Here is a 27524-nt window from a genome sequence, read left to right on the forward strand (position 1 = left end):
ACCGCAGCGTCCATTAACGATCACTAGGAGGAAAATAAGCCACTCCTGACCGGAATATGCAACAGGTCTGCCCAAAACCCCAACCAGTCACTGGATTTGGGTCATTTTGGCTGATCTGCATACGTGTCTTGGAAAGCACAGATGGTACAGACAGCAGGAATACAGCAATAAAATCTCCCAAAGCCACTTCCATTCTTTACTCATCTGAGGGATTCAAAAGGGAGCAAACTGGAAGAAAAGTCAATGGAGAGCCCCAGCGATGGAGGCAGCAAATGATGGTGGAGGGATAAAACAGTCCTGGCGAGGGAAAGCTGGAGAACAAGGACAGGGAACACAGCAAATGTGTGACCCGTGGGTCGAGGGAGGTGATTCTGTCCCTCTGCTCCGCTCTGGTGAGAGCTCACCTTGAGCCCTGCGCTCAGTTCTGGGGTCCTCAGAGCAGGAAGGATGTGGAGTTGTAGGAGTGAGTCCAGTGTTCAGATAGAATTTCAAATAAATAAATAAATGTACATATTAATAAACAACTGCAAAAATAAAGACTATAGCCTCCCATTCTGGGGCTGGTTTGGGGGGCGGACACATTTGCCTTCTGCATCCAGCAATTTTATGCATAAGGGAATAAAGTCCAACATTTAATTGTTTTCCTCCTCCTTCATTCCATAAAATGTTATGTTATTTCTTCTAAGTTTGGGGTGTTTTCCCCCCCCCAACGTTTTACACATAATTGCCTTTTTGTCTTCAGTAAATGTATACATTACTATTCACTCTCTTCCAACTGTTTCTGCCACTGTTCTAGTTCATCTACCCCCTCAACCAATTTTATCAGGCTCCGTTTTATCTTGAAAATTGAATTTTCAAGGTTATTGAAGAAATATGTTTTTCTCTATTTTCATTTCCTCTCTGAACTCCGCCAGGGCTCGTGTTAGATCTGTTTTAGAGCTCTGCATACTTAGTGGTGTTGCTGGGTTTATTCTACCTCATTGCTATGAAAAGTATACTGGCGTACTCTTCCTTCCTGTGTTTTCTTTGTCTTTTCAGTCACTCCACTCATAGAATCATAGAATCGCTTGATTGGAAAAGACCTTTGAGATTATTGAGTCCAACCGTATCTACCCACTACTAAACCAGATCCCTGAGCACCTCATCTCTCAGTCTTTTAAGCCCCTCCAGGGATGGGGACTCCACCACCTCCCTGGGCAGCCTCTGCCAGGGCTGAGAACCCTTTATTGAAGAATTTTTCCTGATGTCCAATCTGAACCTGCCCTGACACAACTTGAGGCCATTCCCTCTCGTCCTCCACAAATCTCCCCTCTCTTTTCCAACAGCCAAACCACAGGTCCATTACACAGACACATGATTTCTAACGAGGTGAAAACAATCCACATGTCATTGGAATCTATACCATCACGCCCACCATTATCTCCTTTTAGAAGATTAGGTACTTGTAAGGAATTGATAAGAAGGCTTCCCTAAAACAATTAAAGGTGGAACATGGTCATATCTCCAGCCCAGAAGTCAACCCTGATGACTGAAGAAACTGATATCTGAATGGAAGGGGATGCCCAGGGGCAGCTGCTGATAAGAAAGGAGTTCTACTGAAGGTGGGGTATTGTCTTGTCTACAGCTCTAACCTCCACCCTGAGGAGTGAAAAGCCCCCTACTCTAAGTATTGAAATGTCACAATAAGGTCTCAGAGTCCTCTTTTCTCCAAGCTGGACAATCTGAAGTGTCTCAGCCTGTCTTCACGGGTGGTGCTTCGAGCCTGTGATCATTTCAGTGGCCTCCTCTAGGCTCACTCCAACAGGTCTATGCCCTTCCAGTGCTGAGGGCTCCAGAGCTGGATGCAGTATTCCATGTGTGGTCTCACCAGAGCAGAATAGAGGGTCAGAATCGCCTCCCTCGCCCTGTTGGCAACCATACCCTGTGTGACAGTCACTGCCTAGCATCACAGTCATCTAGGCTACAAACTGTCCGGAAAATCTCACCGCTGTTGTGATTTAAAATGTATACCTATTTATAACGTATTTATATCTGTGTATTCTTACATCCACGTTGGCTTTTAGAACTTTAAACACTTACTTTCCCTCCCTGCCAGCCCCACGATGTACATTCAGAGCGCGGTTCCATCTCCTAGTCTCTCCTTAGGAAGATGAATCATGGCAAGTTGTTAGAGTTTCCACCTCTAATGTCAAATCCCCCTTTACAGATGCTCCGTTTTGTGTCCAGCCACCACGAAGACGCACTCAACTGCACAAGTCTTGGTGCTGCCTTGCAGAGAGGCTCAAAGGGACCCTTGTCTTCACGCTGGGCACCCCTCTGCCACTGCATCCCAGGATCAGGTTTCCATGCCGGCAATACCTCAGTGTTCCACACACCCAACTTCCTGCAGCCAGGAAGACCCCTCTTCATTCCAAAACACTAATGGACAACCCATGTCAGCAATACATTCGCCTTGGCCTTCAAGAACAGCAGCTTCCGTTTTAACCTTTGCATTTCTAAAATCAGCAATGTTCTTCCCATACAGTAACTTCTTCACGCTGAGGGTGGGGAGGCCCTGGCCCAGGGTGCCCAGAGCAGTGGGGGCTGCCCCATCCCTGGAGGGGTTCCAGGCCAGGTTGGATGGGGCTTGGAGCCCCTGATCCAGTGGGAGGTGTTCCTGCCCATGGCAGGGGGGATGGAATTAGATGATCTTTAAGGTCCCTTCAAACTCAAACCATTCTATGATTCTATTTTTCTCTGTCAGTTCAACGTTTCTCTGCTGCTGGGCTTTGTCTAATTTTACTTTTGAGAATCAGAAGTAAAAGCCTGCACAAAGTCCAAGAACAGTGCAGATAAATTGTTTCTGGCTACTCTAGGACAGCCTCAGTTAGTAACTGGAACTGCCCTGGGGCACACGGACTTTACTACACAGCATTAGCATCTTCCATCAAAACATGCCCATCTTTTGTCACGGCCATCACTGAGACATTAAACATAACTGTCCCCAGGACTGCTTTTTGAGGAATTCCTCCCTTCGGAGTAATATTTCTCTTTCACGAAATATCTCTTGCTGCTGCTTGCTGAGTCCAACCGTAAAACTAACACTGCCAAGCCCACCCATGTCCCTGAGTATCACATCCACATGGCTTTTAAATACCTCAGGGACTCCACCACCGCCCTGGACAGCCTCCGCTAGGGCTTCTCTGCTCTTTCAGTAAAGAAATGTTTCCTAATATTCAATCTAAACCTCCTCAGGCACAACTTGAGGCCATTTCCTCTTGTCCTGTTGCTTGTTACTTTTAAGAAGAGACCAACATTGCCTTGCCACAACCTCCTTTCAGGAAGCTACAGAGAGCGCTGTGGTCTCCCATAGCCTCCTCTCCTTCAGACTAAACAACCCCAGGTCCCTCAACTGTTCCTCATAAGACTTGTTCTCCAGACCCACCACCAGCTCTGTTGCCCTAACAAAAGCCAATGGTCTCCGTTTTCATCCCACCAAAGACAAGCTTAGGAGATACGGTGAGGTGTGTATGTTTTCCCTCTATGCCTCTCAAAACATGATAGCATGCATTGGGGGCACCAAGGATAATACAGGAAAAACACATCTAATGAGCTCATAAATAACAGGCTGCTTCACCCATGGAAGTGCTGGGCATGATTTTACATTGGAAACCTAAACACGTCCTAACTACCCCGGTCCAAACTAATTGCAGAAGGAACTGCTTCTGGTAGCCCTTCCAGTTCAAATCAAGACCTCCGAATGGAAAAATAACGACCCCTCGTTACAGAGGTCAGCATCCTGTCGTTGCATTTTAACAAAGAGCAAGCGCTGCTCGTGTCCCCTGTCCCCTCCCTGCGCAAACCGGTCATAGAATCATGGAATGGTTTAGGTTGGAAGGGACCTCAAAGCTCATCCAGTTCCACCCCCTGCCATGGGCAGGGACACCTCCCACTGGAACAGTCCTGCCACAAACAGAAGAAGGGGGACAGAAACAGTCCATCAGTTGTAACAAACAGGGTAAAAAGGAGAAATTACGCCAATAATAAATATGAGAGATAAAATAAATACGAATAAGCTGCTACAACTTGAGGGAAACAGTCCATTAAAAGAGGGATGAAAATGGCTTTATTGATATGAATAGGTGTTAATGGGCATAATAACTACAAAGGAGGCTGGAAAAGTGAGAAATATGTATCAATTGTGAATGGTTTAGGTGTATCTTCAAGGGCCTGGACTGCCTAGAAATAACAATTCCTCTAAACCAGCCAAGGCTATGCCACCTCTTTGTTTACTCCAGAATCTTTATTTACCGACCCAATGAGGAATGAAAGGTGTGAAATTTCCCTTTACGATGTGGAAAGCTTCTGAGTAAAAGAAAGAGAGCATGAGAAATCCTGTTGTGTGGAATTTTCCAGCACCAACTTTCCTCAAGAAAGGAACTTGTGAAGCTTCCTAACGCTGCCACCATCCCCCTAAGACCCTCCACAGCAGATGACTGTGGTTCTCACAGGAGGAAACCGAGATCAGAGCAGTGTGTGGCATTGCTGTGGAAGTCCCATCCCTGGAGGGGTTCCAGGCCAGGTTGGATGGGGCTTGGAGCCCCTGATCCAGTGGGAGGTGTCCCTGCCCATGGCAGGGGGTGGAACTGAATGGGCTTTGAGGTCCCTTCCAACCCAAACCATTCTATGATTCTATGATTTAAAACTCCTGGCACCAAGCAGAATGATGCTCCCCAGCAGGGTGGTAGAGCTGGGCAGCAAGGCAAAGGGAGCACAAAGTTAAACCCACACCCAGATAAACTACTGACATAGAAGACACACAAACTACGTGACCACAGGTTCTCTTTGGAACCCTTGTTTCTTTCACGACTCTAATCATCTTCAGTGATTTAACTCATAAAGTCGTTTCTTTGCTGGGACGAGAAGAACACAAGACGATCTCATGCAACATGGACAGCATAAATTTTTCCGAAGCCTGATGGGAGTGACGCAAAGCAGGAGTTTGTCCAAAGAAAGCATCACCGCCCCAGAGCAAGAAAGATTTTCCAAGCTTCTAAAGCATCTCAGGGGCTGCTTTAACGAATTCTACATCATCTGGATTAGCTCCATTAGTAAAACTTGATTAGGTACCAGCACAATTGAGGTCTAATTTCATTCCTGCTGCTGAGGGAAAGAAATGCAGTTGCTGGCACCATTTTTTTTTTTCTCCACAAGTAAAATGATTTGCAAAATTTCACGTGAACAGCATTGGCCAACAGGACTGAATAATAAACATAAAATCTGCCATGAGGCACCACAGAGAAAGGGTCAACCCTTCTTTAAATATGTATAAAGCCTTAAGAGACTCTATTTCACGAGACACTTATAGTCGCAAAGTCAAGCATCTGAAAGTTAGACAGAAAGACAGCGATTTATAGAACAAAATAAATAATCACACAAACAAATACATGATGTAACACAGAAGCATTCACAGACAAAATTAGTTGCGTGCCTATGCCAATCCAAATAACCTTAAACATTGAATGCTTCGCCTCGCAATCACGGCTTTACTTGAAACGCATATTTCTTTCGTTATGGGAATAAGTCTTCTCAGTAATATGGAACAAAAATAAAAGCAAATGTATTAACCTTGTATCTTCTTCAGTTAAAACGGGCAATGGCAAAAACCCCTGGCTGAATGGCCAACCTCACTACTCGTGGAATCACAGAATGGTTTGCATCGGAAGGGCCCTCCAAGCCCATCCAGTCCCACCCCTGCCATGGGCAGGGACACCTCCCACTGGATCAGGGGCTCCAAGCCCCATCCAACCTGGCCTGGAACCCCTCCAGGGATGGGACAGCCACCACTGCTCTGGGCACCCTGGGCCAGGGCCTCTCAAGTCTCATCACACAGAATCACAGAATCACAAGGTTGGAAAGGACCCATTGGATCATCGAGTCCAATCACGAATAATTTCTTCCTCATATCTAATCTAAATCTTCTCTCTTCCAATTTAAAGCCATTCCCCCTAATCCTGTCCCTCCAGGCCCTTGTAAGAAGCCCCTCCCCAGCTTTCCTGGAGCCCCTTTCAGCACTGGAAGCTGCTCTAAGGTCTCCTTGGAGCCTTCTCCAGGCTGAACAACCCCAACTCCCTCAGCCTGTCCTCATGTTGGAGTAGCTCCAGCCCTTAGGTCATCTTTGTGACCTTCTCTGGACTTACACTAATAGCTCCATGTCCTTCCTGCGCTGAATTCCAATTCACCTTTCCAGGAGTTGGTTGGTTGATATCTCTGCTACAAATCTGCTCTGGCGAAAGCACCTGATTATGCCTGAACTATGTGTGAGGCATTACAGCCAAAATAAGAACAGCGCTGGAGAGCGCAATCGTAAATTGCTGAGGAACTAGTTAAGGGGCAAGGGGAGGTAAACACAGTACCTGAGAGGTTAAAGATGTCTGCTTAAGCTTGTGATATTTTTTTTCTCTTAACTGATTTATTTTCTTTTATTTTTCCTACCTGAAACATTCCTTCTCAGTCTGCTGTGCTCATTTCTAGGGATTTCAGTGATTGCCATGCATTCCACCATTGAGCCTCACGGATCTCCCTGTAGACTTCTGGTTGTAACTAACTGTGTACATCTGCCCTTGCACTCCGATCTCTTAACTCATGTCATAGAATCATAGAATCTGTAGGTTGGAAAAGACCTTCAAGATCATCGAGTCCAACTGTCCCTGTCTGCTACTGAACCATATTCTTAAGTACCTCATTTGTGTGGATTTTAAACCCCTCCAGGGATGGGGACTCCAGCACCTCCCTGGGCAGCCTCTGCCAAGGCTGAGAACCCTTCCAGTGAAGACCTTTTTCCTACTATCCAGTTTAAAGCTTCCCTGGTGCAACTTGAGGCCGTTCCCTCTCATCCTATCCCTTGTTACCCGGGAGAAGAGACCAACACCCACCTCACCACAACCTCCTTTCAGGCAGTTGTAGACAATGATAAGGTCTCCCCTCAGCCTCCTTTTCTTCAGGCTAAACAACACCAGATCCCTCAGGTACCTCTCAAAACCCTTGTTCTTCAGCTCCTTCATCAGCTCCGTTCCCTCGTCTGGACACCCTCCAGTGCCTCTATGTCCTCTCTGTAAGGAGGGGCCCAACTTGTAAGAGCTGGAAGGACCAATCCAGCAGTATCAGCAAATAGCTACCATGGTTGAGAGAGAGACAGGTTTGTGTGAACAACTCTGGAAGAAATACTGATGGATTACAAACCACCGTTCCCCTAAGATTATCAATTTGCCTACTGAGATACTTGATGCCATCTCCGGGAGAAGGAGAACATTCAAAAGTGCCCTGTTCTGACTCTTCGTATTTTAAATATAGATGGGCAACATTCACATCTACTCCCATTCCTCCTCTCATTCTCACTTCTTAAAAGAACAGAAAACTTTTTGCCTAGAAGACTGTCTTTGGTCTTGCCCTCAGACTTTGCTGTGAACTGCTCTGTGGTGTAAGGCTCTCTTCTACATGACCCATTGTCAAAAAGAAACCTCTATGAATAATTCACTTTCTCCCAATAACATCCGTGTTTACGCTCCAGGTTCTGGGGTTCTTGCTGCTCGGCTGTCTTTTGGAATTGCGAACAAGAAAACGCGGCATCTCGGGAGGTTCTCCCAGTGACTACAGTTTTAATATTAATAAGAAAAAAAATCAAATGATCTCATTCTCATTTACAATTTTCCATGTTGCCACGGTTTGCATATTCATTACCTCTCCAGGTCACAAGATGCACATCGCCTTTGACCTTGCTAAATGTCAAAAAGCTCCTACTATTTTGCTTTGCTGATCAAGCCATCAATTATTTCCACATATTTTTCCTCCCTTGCTTCGTTTGGGTACATTACATAGAAAGCCGTAATTGCTTATGGAATATGCTGAACTGGTTCTCCGTCTGAGGGTTTTATAGATGAGATTTTGACCTTTGCTTTACATAAAAGCTCTAAGAGACTTTTTCTGGGAAATTTCTACTCTAAGAAATAAGGAGCTGGGAAGTCTTCCCATAGGTTAAACAATATCTGAACGTCATAAGTGAAGATCGCCAGAGGTCAAAGGGAATTTTTAAGGTCAGGTATGCAGCATGGATCTGTTCCGTGTGAGAGCAATCCTGGCAGAAATCTGCAGCCCAGGAATGCAGAGCTCCTCCAACACAACACACCAGGATCGTAGAATCACAGAATGGTTTGGGCTGGAAGGGACCTCAAAGCCCATCCAGTACCACCTCTGCCACGGGCAGGGACACCTCCCACTGGATCAGGGGCTCCAAGCCCCATCCAACCTGGCCTGGAACCCCTCCAGGGATGGGGCAGCCCCCACTGCTCTGGGCAACCTGGGCCAGGGCCTCCCCACCCTCACAGCAAAGCATTTCTTCCTAAGATCTCATCTCAATCTCCCCTCTTTCAGCTGAAAACCATTTCCCTCCTTGTGTCCCTGCTCTCCCCGATCCAGAGCCCCTTCCCAGCTTTCCTGGAGCTCCATTCAGAGCTGGAAGCTGCCCTGAGGTCTCCTCGGAGCCTGTCCTCTCCCATCTCAAACTGCCCAAATCAAAACCAAGTCCTTTCTATAGAGATGGAAGTTGTTTGGAAATTAATAAAACAAAGAGTCTGGGGATGTATTTGGATTATTTTACCACTTGTCCTGAATACTAATCAGCTTCTACCACTCAACTCTTCAATCATAAGGAAAAAAACAGTGTAACTGTGATGTAAACAATATGAATTTAGAATGTAAACACTATTTTTTTATCAGCTCAATGTGCTTGACAAGGAGATTTCACTGTTTATTTAAAAATAAAGGCAACTTCCCCACCTTCTTACCCACGGAGATTCCCTGACTACTGCCTTTCTAATACAATTTCATAGTCAAAGTTCGATAAGCAGATTTGACAATCTAGATAGTTCCACTCTATGGAGTTCTGCTTCCATTCCTGATCCCCAGTCCTGAAACACCACCACCACCTCGCCTGCCTCTGCCCAGCAACGCGAAACAAGAACTTGCAGTGCAAAGTCTTGCTAAGCCATTGTCACGGCCTCGGGAGCCACCCAGCACGTTTCTCTGGAGCAGTGAACATCTCCAAACTAGAGCGGTGATCCTCTTTCTCATCCCCCTTCCTGCCCACCCAATCCACGCAGGGCTTTGTCCACCCAGCTTCAAAACAACCCCATTCATGGGCTCAGAGTGTAAATGTGGCAAATTCCTGCAGGCATTAACCCCTCTACCTGTTCAATGACTTTTCCTAAACCTCCATGAGCTTTAAGCTCATTAATTCTAGCTCTGCTTTGGATGGGGAACGCTTCGTTCCTCTCTTTTGCAACAACCTTTTATTTCATTATTAATATAATATATAATATTTACACATAAATATTTCATCAGGCACATATTTAAACAGTCATAGAGCAGATAAGGCAATTTTTCAGAGCTGCCAAATTGCCCGTCTAAAGCATAAAAGATTATTTTCTCCCATCCTCAGCTGCAAATAAATCTACAATCACACCAAAGTGGACCCAGTTCTGAATCCTCCTGCCAAAGTAAAACCTGAACAACTAATTTATGCCTCACTGCTGCACTCCAGATTTGCAACGATGCACCTGAGATCGTAATTCAGCCTCGTATTTCTTACTAATTAGCTCTGCTCCATTTCAAATACAATCCCTGAAGAATGTTCCCCTTCAGCCTGATTTCATTAGTGCTTTAGAATTTATTACCGAGTAGGAATGACAGACAGAATCATAGAACCACAGAAGGGAGTGGGCTGGAAGGGACCTCAAAGCCCACCCAGTCCCCCCCCTGCCATGGGCAGGGACACCTCCCACTGGATCAGGGGCTCCAAGCCCCATCCAACCTGGCCTGGAACCCCTCCAGGGATGGGGCAGCCACCACTGCTCTGGGCACCCTGGGCCAGGGCCTCCCCACCCTCAGCGTGAAGAATTTCTTCCTAATGTGTAATCTAAATCTTCCTGCCTTACAACTTAAAGCCATTCCCCTCATCTCGTCACTCCAGGCCCTTGGAAAAAGCCCCTCCCCAGCTTTCCTGGAGTCCCTTTCAGCACTGGAAGCTGCTCTAAGTTCTCTCAGCAGCCTTCTCTTCTCCAGGCTGAACAACCCCAACTCTCAGCCTGTCCTCACAGCAGAGGTTCTCCAGCCCTCCCAACATCTCCATGGCCTCTTCTGGACCCGTTCCAACAGTTCCATCTCCTTCTCATGTTTGAGATTCCAGGACTGAACACAGGACTCCAGGTGGGGTCTCAGCAGAGGGTCAGAATCCCCTCCGTCCCTGCTGGCCACGGTGCTTTGGATGCAGCCCAGGACACGGTTGGCTTCCTGGGCCGCAAGCGCACTTTGCCGGCTCACATCGAGCTTCTCATCAATCATAAACTGGAACTCAAGCAGAAAGGAGAATCCGGAGGTCACAACGGGGCTGACTGTTCTGCCAACCAGGTTACCATGAAATATCTTTGATGTTTTAAGAGCCTTTACAAGTACTTGGAGACCGATGCATTTGGAAAACAGTTTATATTATCAACAATATTTTATATAGCTCTAAAGTAAAACTCAAGCACATAAAACGTGAGCCCAACACGCAGCGATGTCCACTGTGAAAAATGATCCTGTCCTTCCCGCTATCATTGCTTGATAAGGTACACGATGTAAACATTTGATTATATTGTACCTGATGGCATTTTTATTTCGCGAGCATTCTCTTCCAGCAGTAAAAGTGGTGCATTTAAATTATTACTGGATTGCATCCCCGCTGCCAACGGCAGGCTTTGCCTATTTATTCTAACTTTTATTTCTCAAAATTTGCACACAAGAAAATGGTTGGGGCTGCAGGCAGGTGCAGTGTTCTGAGCATTGTCACTACTCATAAATCCCATTGTCTGCTTGGGTTTCTTAGTGCCCTTCTCCTCACGCTCAACAGGGACAAACCACCTTTAGAAGCCCATTCCTAGACAATCTTTCCTTTACAGAGGCCACCATCTCAACTTAGAGCAAGGAAACATCCCAGAGACCTCCCTGGACCTACAGCAGCAAGGTTCGTGGCTGATGGAGCTTCTGATGGATCCCCCAATGTAGGAATAAGCTTCAGAATGAGTCGGGGCTCCATTTGGACCAGGATCTTTCATCTTTGAGCACCAGCTTTGGAGGAACAAGCAGTGTGTCTTGCAGCACCAACACAATATCAACAGTGCGATTGCACGAGCACTTTAAGCCACCAAGAACCAGTGCAGATCTCTAAATGATTCTATAGTGGATACTAGAGAAAAATGTCTTCACTGAAAGAGTGGTGAAACCCTGGCAGAAGGAGTCTCCATCCCGGGAGGGGTTCAAAAGCCACATGGCAGTGGCATTCTGGGACATGGTTTGGTAGACATGGCGGGGTTGGGTCAACAGTTGGACTGGATGAGCTTTGAGGTCTTTCCCAATCCTAATGATTCTGTAATTCTAAACAGTCACACAGGTGCCTCCTCTGCCCCACCCAGACCACTGACAGGCACGTAGTGAACCACACCTGGGAGATGAACACGGGGCAATCCCTGTTTTCAGTACACGTTGGGGGATGATGTGCTTGAGAGAAGCCCCGAGGAGAAGGACTTGGGGTGCTGGGGGTGAGAAGCTGGTTCCCACATGAGCCAGGAACGTGCGCTCACAGCCCAGAAACCACCCGTGTCCTGGGCTGCATCCAAAGCAGCGTGGCCAGCAGGGAGGGAGGGGATTCTGCCCCTCTGTTCCTCTCTTGGGAGACCTCAACTGGAGTACTGTGTCCGATTCTGGAATCCTCAACGTAAGAAGGAGATGGAGCTGTTGGAACGGGTCCAGAGGAGGCTGCAAAGATGATCCGAATGCTGGAGAACCTCCCATACGAGGACAGGCTGAGAGAGTTGGGCTTCTCCTCAGCCTGGAGAAGAGAAGGCTCTGAGGAGACCTTGTTTTGACTATCCAGTACCTGAAGGGTCTACAAGAAAGCTGAGGAGGGGCTGTTCATAAAGGCTTGTGGGGATAGGACCAGAGGGAATGAGTCCAAACTGGAGAGGGGCAGATTTAGACTGGACATAAGGAAGAATTTCTTCACCAACCCATTTCTTCTTCCAACCCAAACTATTCTATGATTCTAGGAATTAGTCCAGCGCTGGAGCTGCTGCTTTGCGAGGCTGATTGTGCAGGGTTAGCTCAGCCCTCCCAGGAAGCTGCTTGTGTCATTTAAACCTGCTCAAGACCTGGACCCACCAAATGGTCTTGCCCATGCAAAAAGCTCTCCAAAACGTGGAAGGAAGATACAGAAGGATAGATGCCATTCTTTGAAGGGCTCATACATTGACCATACTATAGATGTCAACACATTCCAAGAGCCTCGTCATGGGTAAGAAGCAGACAGAAAGCTCCTACAAAGGCAGCATGGAGGAGCTGGCTGCAAGCAAACAAGGTTATTTGGAGCTGCCTGCTCTTCTCCAGGGACGAGACCCCAAGAGAACATCCATAAGTCCCAAGAAAATCTCTGTTCTCTGCTTCTGCAGCTCCTGGGGAACCTGTGCTGGCAGGACTTCGTGGTCAAGCTCTGCTTATGACTTATTCATGGTGATAGCCCTCCCCCAGCTTGGTCCCCAGGATCACGACTAGCTTCATCCTTCTTTTATCTGTGGCAGAAGGCAGAGAAGAGCAAGAAATGAACACAAGCACTTTACAGGGTGGTCTTTTACTCTTCTTCTACCCCCAGAGGTCTTCTCTAATCTCCCACGGGAGACAGACACTACAATAACAAATCCCATTGGAGGTGTTTGGCTCTCCTGGTGCTATACTTCCATGATCTTAATAAATCTCTCGGAGAAAAGCTAGAAAGGCTCAGAAAACCTGCACACAATAAAGATCAAAAGCAGTAAAGTCCAGAGCTTGTGACGAGTGCCAACACACCTAAGACAAAACATGACACGATAATAATAGCAATAAGCAAAGGATACAAGGCTTATTGATCACATCGGATATTGTGTGTCTTTCATAACTGCAGCATCCTCAGAATCTCATCACCAAAACCTCTAGGAGAGGAACTGTTATCTCTTTTTTACAGAAAGGAAAATGCAAGAAAGAAAACCGCAAGAAAGAAAACCATCCCAGACAGGTCCTCTGGGAAGGCACCACTGCTTTCTGGAGATGCTTCGCCCTCCAAAGCCACACAGCGAGCACAGGAACTAACCTTCAGATGGTTACAATCTTCAGTTAAACACCTCCCTAAGGACAACTCAATTAGACCTCAGAATCATAGAATCATGGAATGGTTTGGGTTGGAAGGGATCTCAAAGCCCATCCAGTCCCACCCCCTCCATGGGCAGGGACACCTCCCACTGGATCAGGGGCTCCAAGCCCCATCCAACCTGGCCTTGAACCCCTCCAGGGATGGGGCAGCCCCCACTGCTCTGGGCACCCTGGGCCAGGGCCTCCCCACCTGAACAGCAAAACGTTTCTCCCTAAGATCTCATCTCAATCTCCCCTCTTCCAGCTGAGAACCGTTCCTCCCATCCCGTCCCTGCATCCCTGGTAGAGCCACACACCTAACGCACCCTACACAAATCAATGAGTTATTACATAAATAGAAGAGTTTTGTTAAATATCTTTCCCCATTTATTACTGATAGAAGGGTCTAAAATAAATATTGCAAAATTACTGAAAAGAACTGGCTTTTATGGTAATTGAATAAATGCTGTGCTGGTTACAGAACTGATGCTGAAGACAACGTGAGCGCACGTACTTGCCTCCCACAAGAAAAACAAATAAAGCATCACATAATATCTGCTTTGTCCATTTGTCTCCCAATTGTCACTTGCAAGGATCTCAATAAAGTGAGTAGAAATCTTAAACAAGAGCACATTAAAGGAAATCTCCTGTAAATACCTGCTCTGCTCCTGTTCATTATAACCATTTTCAAGTGGTGTCTCTCATCTCTTTCAGAAATGTGAACTGCAGCACTAAAAACACACAAAAACAGAGCTTTTTTTTTCTTTTCCATCAGTAAAATAACAGCAATGAGAGCAATGCATCCACCACCCTTTGGAAGTCAGCAGGAGTCATCCCCTTGGGTCCACCAGGGACTGACTCAGGACCTGAAGAACTGCAGCCAGTGGGAAGACCATCCTGGGAAACATTCTCTAAGACGTGGACTCAACCAAGTACAAATTCTTATGTCAGTAAGGGCTCTCCAGTGCCACCAGAGCTCTGAAGGAAGGTAGCTCGTGCAAAGTGCTCCTGCCCATTCACACAGGAGCCAGTCCTCCCTACAACAACCTACGTGCTTTAAAACTGCCATCAGTAAGAGACTGATCCTTCTGCAATCCTTTTATGCTCTACAGGGAAAGACAGTGCTCTCCAGAGGATGATCTAATCATAGAATCATAGAATTGATTGGTTGGAAAAGACCTTTGAGATCGTCAAGTCCAACCGTCCCTGTCCACTACTAAACCAGATCCCTGAGCACCTTATCCTTTTAAACCCCTCCAGGGACGGGGACTGCACCCCCTCCCTGGGCAGCCTCTGCCAGGGCTGAGAACCCTTCCAGTGAAGAAATCTTTCCTGATGTCCAGTCTGAACCTGCCCTGGTGCAACTTGAGGCCGTTTCCTCTCATCCTATCGCCTGGCACTCGGGAGAAGAGACCTCCCAAGATCCAAACCATTTTTTGCAACCTCTAGAAACAGAACTAAAGACACCTCTGCTCCCAACTTAGACCCATCAGTGCAGGTGGGATGAAGTCAGTCCTAACGTAGGTGAACCCACAACCAGGAGGAGCCCAAGCGAGAAGGCTCACCCTCACCTGCAGCCTTGATTCTGAAGAGGCTCTTGGTGTCACTTATCCACGTGTCTGCAGGCTGGGACAGAAGCACGCTTTGATAAAAACCCTTGCCTGCACACCAGTAAATAAGCTCTGATGAAAGCGCTGCAGACACCACAACGTATAATCAAGCGCATAAATAATTTGTTACACAACAGAACTTGGAAAAAACAAATCAGTTGATTATTAGTGATAACTATGTATATCCAGCATCCTATCCCCCGAGGCCCCAAAAGAGGTCAGTCGTGCTGAGCACACAACGCTGTGAAAAAGCATATTTACCATCATATTTGGGCATCGGAAACCAGAATAAATGAAAGCTACACAAGTCACTCTATAAAAAAGTGAAAATAAGCAAAACAACACGATACAACAGACACATGAAAGTCATTTAGCGAACATCTTTATCAGATACGCAGCAGCAACGAGTGGCTCGTTATTCCCCACAAACCACATCAAACCAGACTTTTCATTTTCCAGTAATAAATGCCGAGCATTTCTGATATAATTTATTTCCCCTTATGTTTTCTTTCCCATTCCTGATGCTGATGGTTTGCATACAGAGTCGGAGCAGGCTACGCAGATCTGCATGCAGATCAGCTAGGATGGAACAGCACTTTCTCTCGTTTTCTTCTTGTTTTACACAGTATCAACAAATGAGATCAGTATCAGATCTGCATTTACAGCGATACGTTCTCCTATCTCATGTGCTTGTTCCTTTGTCAAGAGATTTAAAGCCCGGCAGTGGGAAAATAATGACTGCCTCGTGCTTTTTTTTAATATAAATGGGACTCCTATGTCATTTTTACTTCTATATTTACATTAAAATCATGGATTCAAGGAAGTAAAGAGACGAGAAACACAGCATCAAAGATATAAACCACATGGAAAGAAAATGAGGGTCTACTTACATTGTACAATGAGCTGCACCAAAGCTTCTCTGGGCTTCACGTTAAACCCGTTGTACTGGCTGGTCTGGCACCTGTAGGTTCCCGTCATCTCCCTGGAGACGTTCACTATCCTCAGGATCCCATCGTAGCTCTCCGTCTGCATTGCCCCATCCGGCATAGCAACTTCCTTGTCTGCTCGGGACCAGAGAATGATGGGCTTGGGCTTCCCCGTCACCTGGCACTGCAGCTCGATCGTGTCCCCTTCCCGGGTGACCAGTGGTGATTTTTCTTGAGGAACAGTCAAATTGGGTGGGACTTCAAAGGGGAGAAAGAGAAGGTTCAACAGTTAGCATGACAGAGACAGCAGGAGGCTTTCTTGCTTGTTACCATGCGAGTCAGTGATGTGTGCAAGTGGCCAAGAAGGCCAGTGGCATCTCGGCCTGTATCACAACCAGCGTGGCCAGCGGGAGCAGGGAACGGATTGCATCACTAGACTCAACATTAGTGAGGCTGCACCTCAAATCCTGGGCTCAGGTCTGGGCCCCTCACTCCAAGAAGGACATTGAGGGGCTGGAGCGCGTCCAGAGAAGAGAACGGAGCTGAGGAAGGGGCTGGAGAACAGGGGTTATGAGGAGCGGCTGAGGGACCTGGGGCTGTTCAGCCTGGAGAAGAGGAGGCTGAGGGGAGACCTCATCACTGTCTGCAACTGCCTGAAAGGAGGTTGTGGTGAGGTGGGTGCTGGGCTCTGCTCCCAACTTGCAGGCGATAGGAAGAGAGGGAACGGCCTCACGTTGTGCCAAGACAGGTTCACACTGGATATTAGGAAAAATTTCTGTCTTCCTAGTAGAGGTGCTCCAGCCCTTGGATCATCTTTGTTGCTTCCTCTGGACTCACTCCAGCAGTTCCATGTCCTTCTTAGCTGGGGATTCCAGAACTGGACACAGGTCTCCAGGTGGGGCCTCATGAGAGCGGAGTAGAGAACCATCAGCCCAGCAGAGGTGGCTCCACTGCCTCAGTCATTTAGGTGACAGCGTTTGATAATGACAAAGCACTGCAAGCTCCACTGGTCTTATGAGCATGGTTTTGCCGCATCCAATTATCATTCCCATCTCACCATACCTTCATTGGGTTTACAGGCAACCTCTTAGCAAACACAAACAAAAGTTCCACCTCTGAAGCTGCCTGTGATCACAGATGGTGCCCTTGGCACCACGGACCCTCTCTTTGGGGGAGGACATGGGCTGTTGTGGGGTGGGTGAAGATACGGAAAAGCCAGATTTAAACACTGCCCGTCCTCTCTTTCCTTTTGTGCCTCCTGAAAGCTCAGCTGCCTTTATGGGTCTTCTGTTCTGAACCATGTAGAGAGATGCCTTCTGTTTTATAACAGCCCTCCGAGGACCATTACCTCTCCACGCTGCCTTGCCCTCAAACTACTTTGCTTGAATGCCAGGACTGACAAAACGCAGCCTGCAATGTAACTCCTGTCTGCAGGAAGAAATAAGCAAAGGCTATTTTCAGGCCCTCAGAGACAAAAAATCAACAGATTTGTACCAGCAAGAAACAGTTCCAGTTCTCCCACGGATCTACCCCATGGCTGTGGACCTGGGAAGCCTGCTAGGAACCACAGTTTCATTCAGGGACGTTCACAGGCATCAAAATGCTGGTTTCAGCTGGTTTTGAAGGCTTTAATAGTCCCTTCTGGATCTGGTGGATGTGGAAAAGTGGAAATCACTTTTTCCATGGAACAGTAAAGGAAAAAAATATTTTATACTTAAAAACAAAATAGGAAAAAGAATACTTTTCTGCTTAATAAAACATTTCCAATATTAATAAAACATTGTTATTTTTCACGTACGCCCACATATTCCACAGCACAGACTGGTGCCCGGGAGACCGGGAGCACTTGGAGGGACCCCAGAGGAGAACCAGCCCGTGAAGATGCCCCAAAGCCCCTGGTGAGGAAGGGCTGTGGGACACGAGCTGCTCCACTCTAGCAAAGGGAGAGTGGTAGGAAGCTGTGACACAGCCTTGTCAGAGCCCTGTCACAGCTCAGAGGAAAAACACAGAGGGAAAAGGGTCTGAAGGTGACAATGGATGAGACAGCAGGAGCAGAGTAGTGCTGCTTTGCAGTTCTCTGAGCTATTCTGGCTGTATTTCTCCATCAGCGTGTGCTCTCCCCTCTCCCTCATTTCTACATCCCATGCTTTCACTGTGAAGAAGAGCTTTTCACCGTGACAAAGATGATCTGATTGCTGGAGCCCCTCTGCTGTGAGGACAGGCTGAGAGAGTTGGGGGTGTTCAGCCTGGAGGAGAGAAGGCTCTGAGGAGACCTTAGAGCAGCTTCCAGTGCTGAAAGGGGCTCCAGGAAAGCTGGGGAGGGGCTCTGGATCGGAAAGGGCAGAGATAGGATGAGTGCAATGGTTTTGGTTTGAAAGACAGGAGATTAGAGATGGGATCTTCGGAAGAAATTCTTCACGGTGGATGAAGAAGCCCTGTCCCAGGATGCTCAGAGCAGTGGTGGCTGCCCCATCCCTGGAGGGGTTCAAGGCCAGGTTGGATGGGGCTTGGAGCCCCTGATCCAGTGGGAGGTGTCCCTGCCCATGGCAGGGGTGGGACTGGATGGGCTTTGAGGTCCTCTCCAACCCAAACCACTCTGTGATTCTATGAAGTACACAGTACTTGCGCGGGATGTGCTTGTGGTGGGGCTCCTCCACCTTCTCTCCTGAATGCAACTCCAACAAATGCCTGCTTCCTAAAGCACTGCTCTACGAAAACATGTGCTAAAATGGGAAAAAAGGGCTTTTTCAAGAAGGAAAATACAGTTTAAATTGAAACATTTGCAAGCACACTGCATGCTCTGCAGGAAGGAGCCTCCTTCTGAACATTTTTTTCCAGCTCACCTGCTTGCAGCTTCTCAGCGTAGTTCAAATAACACAGTTCTGTCTGGATCAGTGAAACAACATTTACCTTGTCCGTCCCCCCCAGGCAGTGGATCTGCTCCCTGCTGTGCATGTGCTTTGATCAAAGCGTGTCCCAGTTGGTACAGATGCTGCAGCTCCCTCATAGCTCTCGTCTCGCTCCCTGCCCCTCTGGCATCTCCACCTGCCCCAGGGAAGCACAACTTTCTCCCATCTCAGGGATTCACTGACCGTCAGGACTGTGAAGCTCATGACCACGGGGTTGCAGCCCTCAAAGGAAATACTGCTATCAAGAGGGAAAAGGTCTGCTATCTGCCATGTCCCAGCCTCCAGCACTGTCTACTGTTCCGCTTCCAACCCCTTGGTCCAGATGGGTCCAGGATATGAGGTTGGAATCGACCTCTAAGCTCATCCAGTCCAAGCCTCAGCCCAACCCCACTGTGACATGTCCTGAAGCGCCACGTCTACATGTTTTTTGAACCCCTCCAGGGATGGAGACTCCACCACCGCCCTGGGCAGCCTCTGCCAGGGATTCAGCACCCTGTCAGGAAACACATATTTTTCTAATATCCAATCAAAATCTTTCCCTTTCTTGGTTGACTGTGTAGACCTATTTCTGCACATGTGCTGGTGGCGTGTTCCAGACTCTATCCTTTCCAGACTGCCATCAGAGCAACAGGTCGGGACTATAAAACCACATCTTGCCTTAGCCTAGAAATCACCCACTTTCTGGCTCAGGGAAGGGGACAGTAAGTGATCCAGTGCAAATGTGTCCATGTGCTGGACCAAGAGAGGAAAAGGCAGCAGAGATGTACAAGTGCAAGTTGGTGCTTATGGTGAATCCCTTCTCATGCAGTTTTGGGCCCGTCACTCCAAGAAGGACATTGAGAGGCTGGAGTGCATCCAGAGAAGGGAAAAGAGCTGGGGAAGGGGCTGGAGAACACGGGTTATGAGGAGCAGCTGAGGGACCTGGGGGTGTTTAACCTGGAGGAGGCTGAGGGGAGAGCTCATCACTATCTACAACTGCCTGAAGGGAGGTTGTGGTGAGGTGGGTGTTGGGGTCTTCTCCCAAGAGCCAGGTGACAGGAGGAGAGGGAATGGCCTCAAGTTGCACCAGGGCAGGTTCAGATTGGACATCAGGAAAAAACTTCTTCAACGAAAGAGCTCTCAAGCCCTTCAGAGGCTGCCCAGGGAGGTGGTGGAGTCCCCATCCCTGAAGGGGTTTAAAAGATGGGTGGATGAGGTGCTCAGGGATCTGGTGTAGTAGACAGAGATGGTTGGATTCGATGATCTCGAAGGTCTTTTCCAACCAAATGATTCTATGAGTCCATGAACTGCACAGTGGAGATGCCGGAAGGCCTGAGCCCCGAGCTCCAGCGGTGGGAGCCTGCCAGGAACAGCCCCGCAGACCCAGAGCCAGGGGGAATTCAGAAACTCTGCATGCTGGGAGCAAACTATGAAACATGTAAGGAAGAAACCAGGAGGGAATTTCCCCTCCTTCTCATGGACAGATGTAGCTTCTGGTGGCATTTGAAGGGAGGAGAACGAATGGCACAGGACACACCTCTTTGAGGGGGAGGGAAAGGAAAGATGCATGTCAAAACGTCCTGCACAGCTGTTAGCAAGTAATCCACCCTCAATTTAAGTCAATTTTCTTCCTGAAAAATAGAGATAACAGTACTGCAAAGACTGATAAGGACCATAGACGACAAGGTCTGCAGGCAGGCTGAGAAGATAGGCTGTACCAGTACCCCAGATAGCGAGATATCTTAAAACACCCCCACTCTTCCTCTCCAGTGGCATTTTGCCACACAAGCACTGTGTCACTTTGCAAGCCAATATATTACTCTGGTTTACTGTATTTATTTCTGTTCTCTTTACTGGAAAGCAAGAAGGAGAAGGGATGGACAAGACTATATACTAAAACCAATCATCTGGTGGGCAATGCCATCAACGTGACGCCTGGCTGTAGCTCTAAGGTATCACATTTGACTGGCAGTGCCCAAGTCAGGGAGCTCCAACAAAGTATTTCTCTGTCCCACCGCAGCAGTCATGGGCATGGGACCTCCTTAACTCATACACTAATTCTCTGCTGTCTAATTAGGAAGAAGGACAGCACTGACTCTCTGCTCATGTACGGGGTTTGGTTGGGTTTCTCTTTCTATATCCATCTGTTTGTTTTCACAGACTCCCAGGTGCCTAATTCTCTCTGAGATGTCTATTCTGCTGTCAAATATAACTTAAATTATCAGAATAACAAAATGGTGGGTTGGAAGGAACCTCAAAGCCCAACCAGTTCCACCCCCTGCCATGGGCAGGGACACCTCCCACTGGATCAGGGGCTCCAAGCCCCATCCAACCTGGCCTGGAACCCCTCCAGAGATGGGGCAGCCCCCACTGCTCTGGGCACCCTGCGCCAGGGCCTCCCCACCCACACAGCAAAACATTTCTTCCTAAGATCTCATCTCAATCTCCACTCTTGCAGCTTAAAACCATTCCCCCTTGTCCTCTCCCGTCACTCCCTGATCCAGAGCCCCTCCCCAGCTTTCCTGGAGCCCCTTTTAGAACTGAAAGCTTCTCTAAGGTCTCCCCAGAGCCTTCGCTTCTCCAGACTGAACAACCCCAACTCTCTCAGCCTCATATGGGAGATGCTCCAGCCCTCAGATCATCTTCATGGCCTCCTCTGGACTCCAGATCCATGTCGTTCCTGTGCTGCAGGGTCAAAAACCATCAGGGTGTGGGGGGTTGTGACACCAACTGACAGGCATTGACAGCCCCATTGTGTACGACTTGTTTTATAAGGAATAAAACCCCCAAAAGTCACAAAGGAAACTCAAATCAACGCAATAACCACACGGAAATCAGGAAGATGGGGCAGAATTGAGGAGAAAATCATAATTTCAAGTTTTTCTTCCCTTGCTAAAACCCAAGATTTGGAGAGGGTCCCAGACCATGTGTCTGAACTTGCTGTGGTGGAGCAGCTGGGAAGTCTGCTATCCAGAGTATAGAAACATAGAATCATGGAATCATATAAGTTGGAAAAGACCTTTAAGATCATTGAGTCCAAGTGTAAACCTCATCCTACCACCACTGATCCATGTCCCTAAGCACCACATCGGTTAAACACCTCCAGGGTTGGAGACTCCACCCCTGCCCTGGGCAGCCTCTGCCAGGGCTTCACCACCCTGTCAGGAAGGAAATGCTTCCTAATATCCATTCAAAACCTGCCTGGCGCATTGAGGCCATTTTCCCTGGTCCCATCACTCCTTGCTGGAAGCGAGGACGCTTGAGCAAGGATGCACAAGCAAAGGAGGAGCGAAGGTGGGTGAAGAAGGGCACAGAAACTAACGTGCAGGAGCAAAGGTGTAAGGATGCAGGAGCAAAGTGCAAGAGCGCACGAGCAAACGTGCACAGACAGGGCTTGTTGGGGTCTTGCCAGATGTGCCAGGGTGCTGCCAGTTGTGCCAGCCTCGCTCTCCCAGCAGATGCTGCTGTGGCACAAGCAGAGCCTCGGAGGGGCTCAGCCCTCCCCGCCGAGGCATCAGCACATCTCCTGCAGCACCGGCCTCAGCCCCTGCTGCAAATAAAGGTCAGTCCTGTTCCTGCTGGCGCAGAATAATAAATCAGCTAAACCTTCCATGTGAAACAACAAACATTAACTTATTCATGCAGCAAGTGGCTTCAAAAACAAGGTAAGACGTTTAGCAGATAAATCTGTTTCCTAAAGTAGAGGGTTATCACTCCAAAAACAAAAGCATCGGTAACACTATGGTAGCACCTACTTTAAAAACACATATCATTATCCTTTGGAACTGGCAGAGGCGTAAAAGGGGTGATGTTGATGGATGTCCACTCCCGGCTCTTAAACAAAATGGTCTGAGACAGCCTTTGCCCCTGAAAGCCGCTGACTCACCAGAGGGTCAGATGGCAGAAAGCAGCTCTGTATTCTCTGTTTTTTTTTGTTAAACAGCTCCCTAGGCAGATGTGCCTGTTTGTTGCTGGAGATAGGAGACCAGATCAGAGCCCTCATCTGATATCCTGTGGAAATCCCACTGTAATTCCATAGGATCCTTGCTCCAGCACAGTCACCATGTCTATAGGAGACTGGGGACAGGACCCAAGAAAGAGTTTCAAAGAGAAAGCCAAAATGTGTGAGCCTAAAATGAGTCTTTGGGGTAGACATAGTCTAGTTTCAGTCTACTCTATATGTCTGAAATCCTAATGGGTCAAATTGCTGCCCCTGTTTTGGACCTCCTGATAATTTGTTTAATTGCCAAAGAGGCAGCGGCAAGAACCTGCTTACACAGAAATCATTCAACGGAGCAGAAGAGGGGAGATTGAGATGAGATCTTAGGAAGAAATGTTTTGCTGTGAGGGTGGGGAGACCCTGGCCCAGCGTGCCCAGAGCAGTGGTGGCTGCCCCATCCCTGGAGGGGTTCCAGGCCAGGTTGGATGGGGCTTGGAGCCCCTGATCCAGTGGGAGGTGTCCCTGCCCATGGCAGGGGGTGGGACTGGATGAGCTTTGAGTTCCCTTCCAACCCAAACCATTCCATGATTCTATGTTTCTAAGACAGCAGTGTGAGAAGGACAAGGTGGCCCTAGAATTGGTGACCACACGGTGAGCCTGGGAAGGGACAACGCACCTCCAGATCTCTTTGATGGGAGTTACAGATGGCACAGGTGAAGTGGAGGCTACTGTCATTTCTGTACTTTCAGGTGCTTTAGAATCATAGAATCATTAAGGTTGGAAAAGACCTCAGATCATAGAACGGTTTGGATTGGAAGGGACCTCGAAGTCCATCCAGTCCCACCCCCTGCCATGGGCAGGGACACCTCCCACTGGATCAGGGGCTCCAAGTCCCATCCAACCTGGCCTGGAACCCCTCCAGGGATGGGGCAGCCACCACTGCTCTGGGCAACCTGGGCCAGGGCCTCCCCACCCTCAGCGTGAAGAATTTCTTCAAGTCCAACCATTCATCATCAAGTCCAACCATCCAAACCTGAAGAAGCAGAAAGGAAAGCCAGAGCCCTGACACAATGACTGCCAATCTCAGCAGTGATGGGGCGGCTGTGGGCTGGGAGGAGATGTAGGCTAGTGCGATCAGGCTGCTTAAAACAGACTAATGCTATCGGCTACTAATTGTAGGACAAAGCGGAGTGAAGGAGTGTTTGAGACTCGCATCAAGAAATAATCCATATTGAAGATTACTTGGAGATAAAGAAGTGTTGGAAATCACATTGTTCAAGTCATTTAAAACCGGACTGGATAAGGAATATTGATGAGTTTGCCCTGTACCAGCTAGGAGATAGAGGTGAAATTCTTTGTGTATCCTCCACCTCTAATATTTATGAACACAGAGGTCTGAACTTCTTGTATTAATCACCCTCTGCCATAATCACCCATGCACTTTGGTCCCTGTGTATGATTCACACTTCTTACGAGATTGAGGGGCTTTTTAAGACAAGGCAGGCTGAGCATTAATATAGGAAGCTGAGCTGGTACACAAAATGTAGAGGATGAGCAAGCTCATCCGGCCTTTGAAGGGCAGCAAGTGATAAATATTCCCCTTCTTAAGGCTTCTCTGTAAATAAAGACTAAACCTGCTCCGCGTGCCCCTAGAAGACGTGCTTTTAGAAGAAGGGTTGGGGAATACCAGGGAGTATAAACCGGAAGTGTCTCCAGAGGTGAGAAAAGAGCCCTGGAGGGGCAACTGTGAATCCAGCCAAGCGATCGGAAAAGCCGCTGAAGTCAAGAGAATTCACTTTAACCTTTCCTTGGCCTTTCATCGCCATGAAAGAGCGTCTATCTAGTTACTCATGTGGAAAGCAAATCGAGCGACCTGTAAAGAGAGCGTGTCTCATTTTCACAGTCACTTTCTGTTCTTGTTGCCCGTATGCCGTCCTGCCCATACGCAAAGAAGAGAAAGCACCACAGCCCGTGTTTTCTTGGGCCACTTCTAATTGCACGAGAAGACACTAACATCAGCCCCAGATTTCATGGTCGATTGTGATAAAGACAGTAAAACAACTCCAGAATCAGTTCTTATACCTTAACATACTTTTAATACCTTAAAACATCACCTCACTCTGCAGTCAGACTCTGAACAGGCACATTTTAAGCCCAGAACATATGCAGCCAGCAGCAAATTAGCCAAATTAGCTTTCAGTGATCTCGCAGGAGTCCTGCTGAGTTGCTTCACAAGCCGTATGAAACGCGAGATGATAAGCCGACTCCACAGCCCTCCAGAGAAGAATAAAGAGACTCCACGAGATGTGGCTGCTAAAGAGGGTGTCGCTCCCCGAAACGTAGCTGGAGACAAATCTGCGGTGGAGGAACACACCCAGAGGAAACAGACTTCCCAGAGGGAGGCAGGTGCTGGGGAAGGAAGGGGCTGTGGAGCAGAAGATTGCCCATCCTCCTCTCCCTCACCGCAGCCAAGCAGCTTGGCCAGCCATGCCGCGTGCCGCGCGATGGGAAGGGACAGCAGCTCCCAGGGAGAGAATTAAACAAGAAAAATCTCTGCACATTAAGTACTAAAATAGAACTATAAAAGAAAAAAGCTTTTTAACAAGATCTGGCGTTTATCTGTCCCTTCTGTTCACCTATTCCGCTCAAAGTTGTCTCCAAAGATAACAGCTCGCAAAAATAATCAATTTACCGCGATAATGAAACATCTGTCTGGTTTCTGCTACGTCGCAGGGTTGGCTGTGAACGATCACTCTGGACAGTACTTAAGGTTTACAAATATCTTAATTGAGCCACTAATTATCTCACAAAAAGCATTTTTTCATTATGCAAAGAGGCAGTACGGTGATTTTAACAAACATTTAGAAATAAAATGAAGGCCTCTTTCATGTTCCATCAAAGGAGGAACAAGATGACCAGAGGACACATAATTCACTAACAGATTCTGGCCACATGTCCTAACACATTGGTGTTTAATTAATTCATTATTTAAGAGACAGTTGATTAGCTTAAGCGGGAAGCCCTCTTACCGTATAGTGCAGATGATGCACAGAAGAACTCATAGAAAGCAGTTCTTTAGGAATTTCCATGCCCGTCTTTGGCAGCACTCATGTAAAACCAAATCTACTTGTTGACCTCACTGACCTCAGAGGTGGGACAGCAGCCTTGGAGGCCACCAGCCTGCCCCATGCTCATGCTCAAAGCCCATGTTCCTCGGGGAGGTGCCCACCATAAGGTGGTACATGCTCAGCATGTCTTCAGGTTCACCAAGAGATGAAGGATTTGGGTGATGTATTTGCCATGTAGGACATCTCATTGTGTCCACACTGTGTAGGGGTGAAACAGTAGAAAGGACTCTTTTAGGAAAAGAAGGGTCACCACCACCTCCAGCCTGAGTCTCAGCCATTAACTCCACGAAGCCCTTCCAGGAGCAGTTCAGAGCAAGTGCAGCCAGAGAGCAAAGTAAAAGAACCCCCCTGAAGTGACACTTCACTGCACAACGTTACCTCCAGGGGGAAGACGAACAGAGGATGAGCCAGAAGTGACAGATGTTACAGCTCTTACTCCACTGATTCTGATTTTAGGGGGATAAAGATAGCGTAAGAACCCATGCTGAACAGAGCAGACCACACATCACCTAAAGCCTTATTGTTCCTGCTTTGAATACAATATTTAAGGCAGAGAAAAAAAATCGCTTACAAAGACTCACACTCTCCTGATCCACCTCTCTTTTTTGCTTACAATAAGCCCATTTTACTGGGGGTTTTTTTTTGGTTGCTGTTTTAACATCTCCTGCCTTCAGATTCCCCACGACACGTGCACGCGCACAGAAGAGCGTCCTGTCTTGCAGTGACATTTGCCCAAGGTTGGTTTTATGGATGACAGGGCTTTTATAGGGCAAAGATTCAACATTTGAGTCTTCATTTCCACTGTTCGGTGACCTACTTTACCGAGATGGGCAGAGGGGGAGGCTGCTAGGGGATTACTTCAGGTCCATTTATATAAGATACTCAGGACATAAATCTATGCTTTTCCTGCTGAAAGTACAGAATGTCAAGGGAAAAATATCGCTGCTAAACAAGTGCAATGTTGAGTACACCAAGAGGCTGCCATGTCCCCTGCACTGCCACACGTCCCTTTCCAATCTGCTGGAGGAACAGAGGAGACCTAACCACCTCTTTCCTTCCTTACAAGCTGATACAGTGCCTCCTGCATCCCTTTGCAACTCCAGGAGGAATCACATGCACATCAGGAAAGAGGGAATTCTCCCACAAACCAGCAGAGACACAGAGCAGTATTCACAGAATCACAGAATGGTTTAGTTTGGAAGGGACCTCAAAGCCCACCCAGTTCCACCCCTGCCATGGGCAGGGACACCTCCCACGGGATCAGGGGCTCCAAAGCCCCATCCAACCTGGCCTGGAACCCCTCCAGGGATGGGGCAGCCCCCACTGCTCTCGGCACCCTGGGCCAGGGCCTCCCCACCCTCACAGCAAAACATTTCTTCATAAGATCTCAACTCAATCTCCCCTCTAGCAGCTGAAAACTTTTCCCCCCTCATCCTATCCCTGCCCTCCCTGATCCAGAGCCCCTCCCCAGCTTTCCTGGAGCCCCTTTCCACACTGGAAGCTGTTCTAATGTCTCCCTGGAGCCTTCTCTTCTCCAGGCTGAACAACCCCAACCTCAGCCCGGCCTCACATCAGAGGTCCTCCAGCCCTCAGATTATCTTTGTGGCCTCCTCTGGACTCGCTCCTACAGCTCCATGTCCTTCCTGTGCTCAGGGCTCCAGAACTGAACTGAACATACATATTATTATATCCATGCAAGTCCTGGCAGTCAGAAAACATATTTGTGCCTGGGCCTTATGTTCATAACTACCCCAGCAGTAATGAATCTCGATGAATCATTAATGACCTTCAAAAGCACCCTG

At 47.9% G+C, this 27524-nt stretch overlaps 1 protein-coding gene across 2 annotated transcripts in view; it reads right to left on the bottom strand.

Annotated features, from left to right (window-relative positions):
- The window catches only part of MDGA2 (MAM domain containing glycosylphosphatidylinositol anchor 2), a 359555-nt gene that overhangs the window by 97583 nt on the left and 234448 nt on the right, over nt 1-27524 (bottom strand). For both annotated transcript variants that reach the window (XR_008450022.1, XM_054067864.1), the window contains exon 8: nt 15731-16024. Coding sequence is in view for 1 of the 2 variants with exons in the window: in XM_054067864.1 (XP_053923839.1) it covers nt 15731-16024 (294 nt within the window). In the remaining variant the exon portion in view is untranslated. The remainder of the gene's footprint in view (nt 1-15730; nt 16025-27524) is intronic.

The sequence above is a fragment of the Cuculus canorus genome, chromosome 5 (genome assembly GCF_017976375.1).
Source record: "Cuculus canorus isolate bCucCan1 chromosome 5, bCucCan1.pri, whole genome shotgun sequence".
NCBI classification, from domain to species: Eukaryota; Metazoa; Chordata; class Aves; order Cuculiformes; family Cuculidae; genus Cuculus; species Cuculus canorus.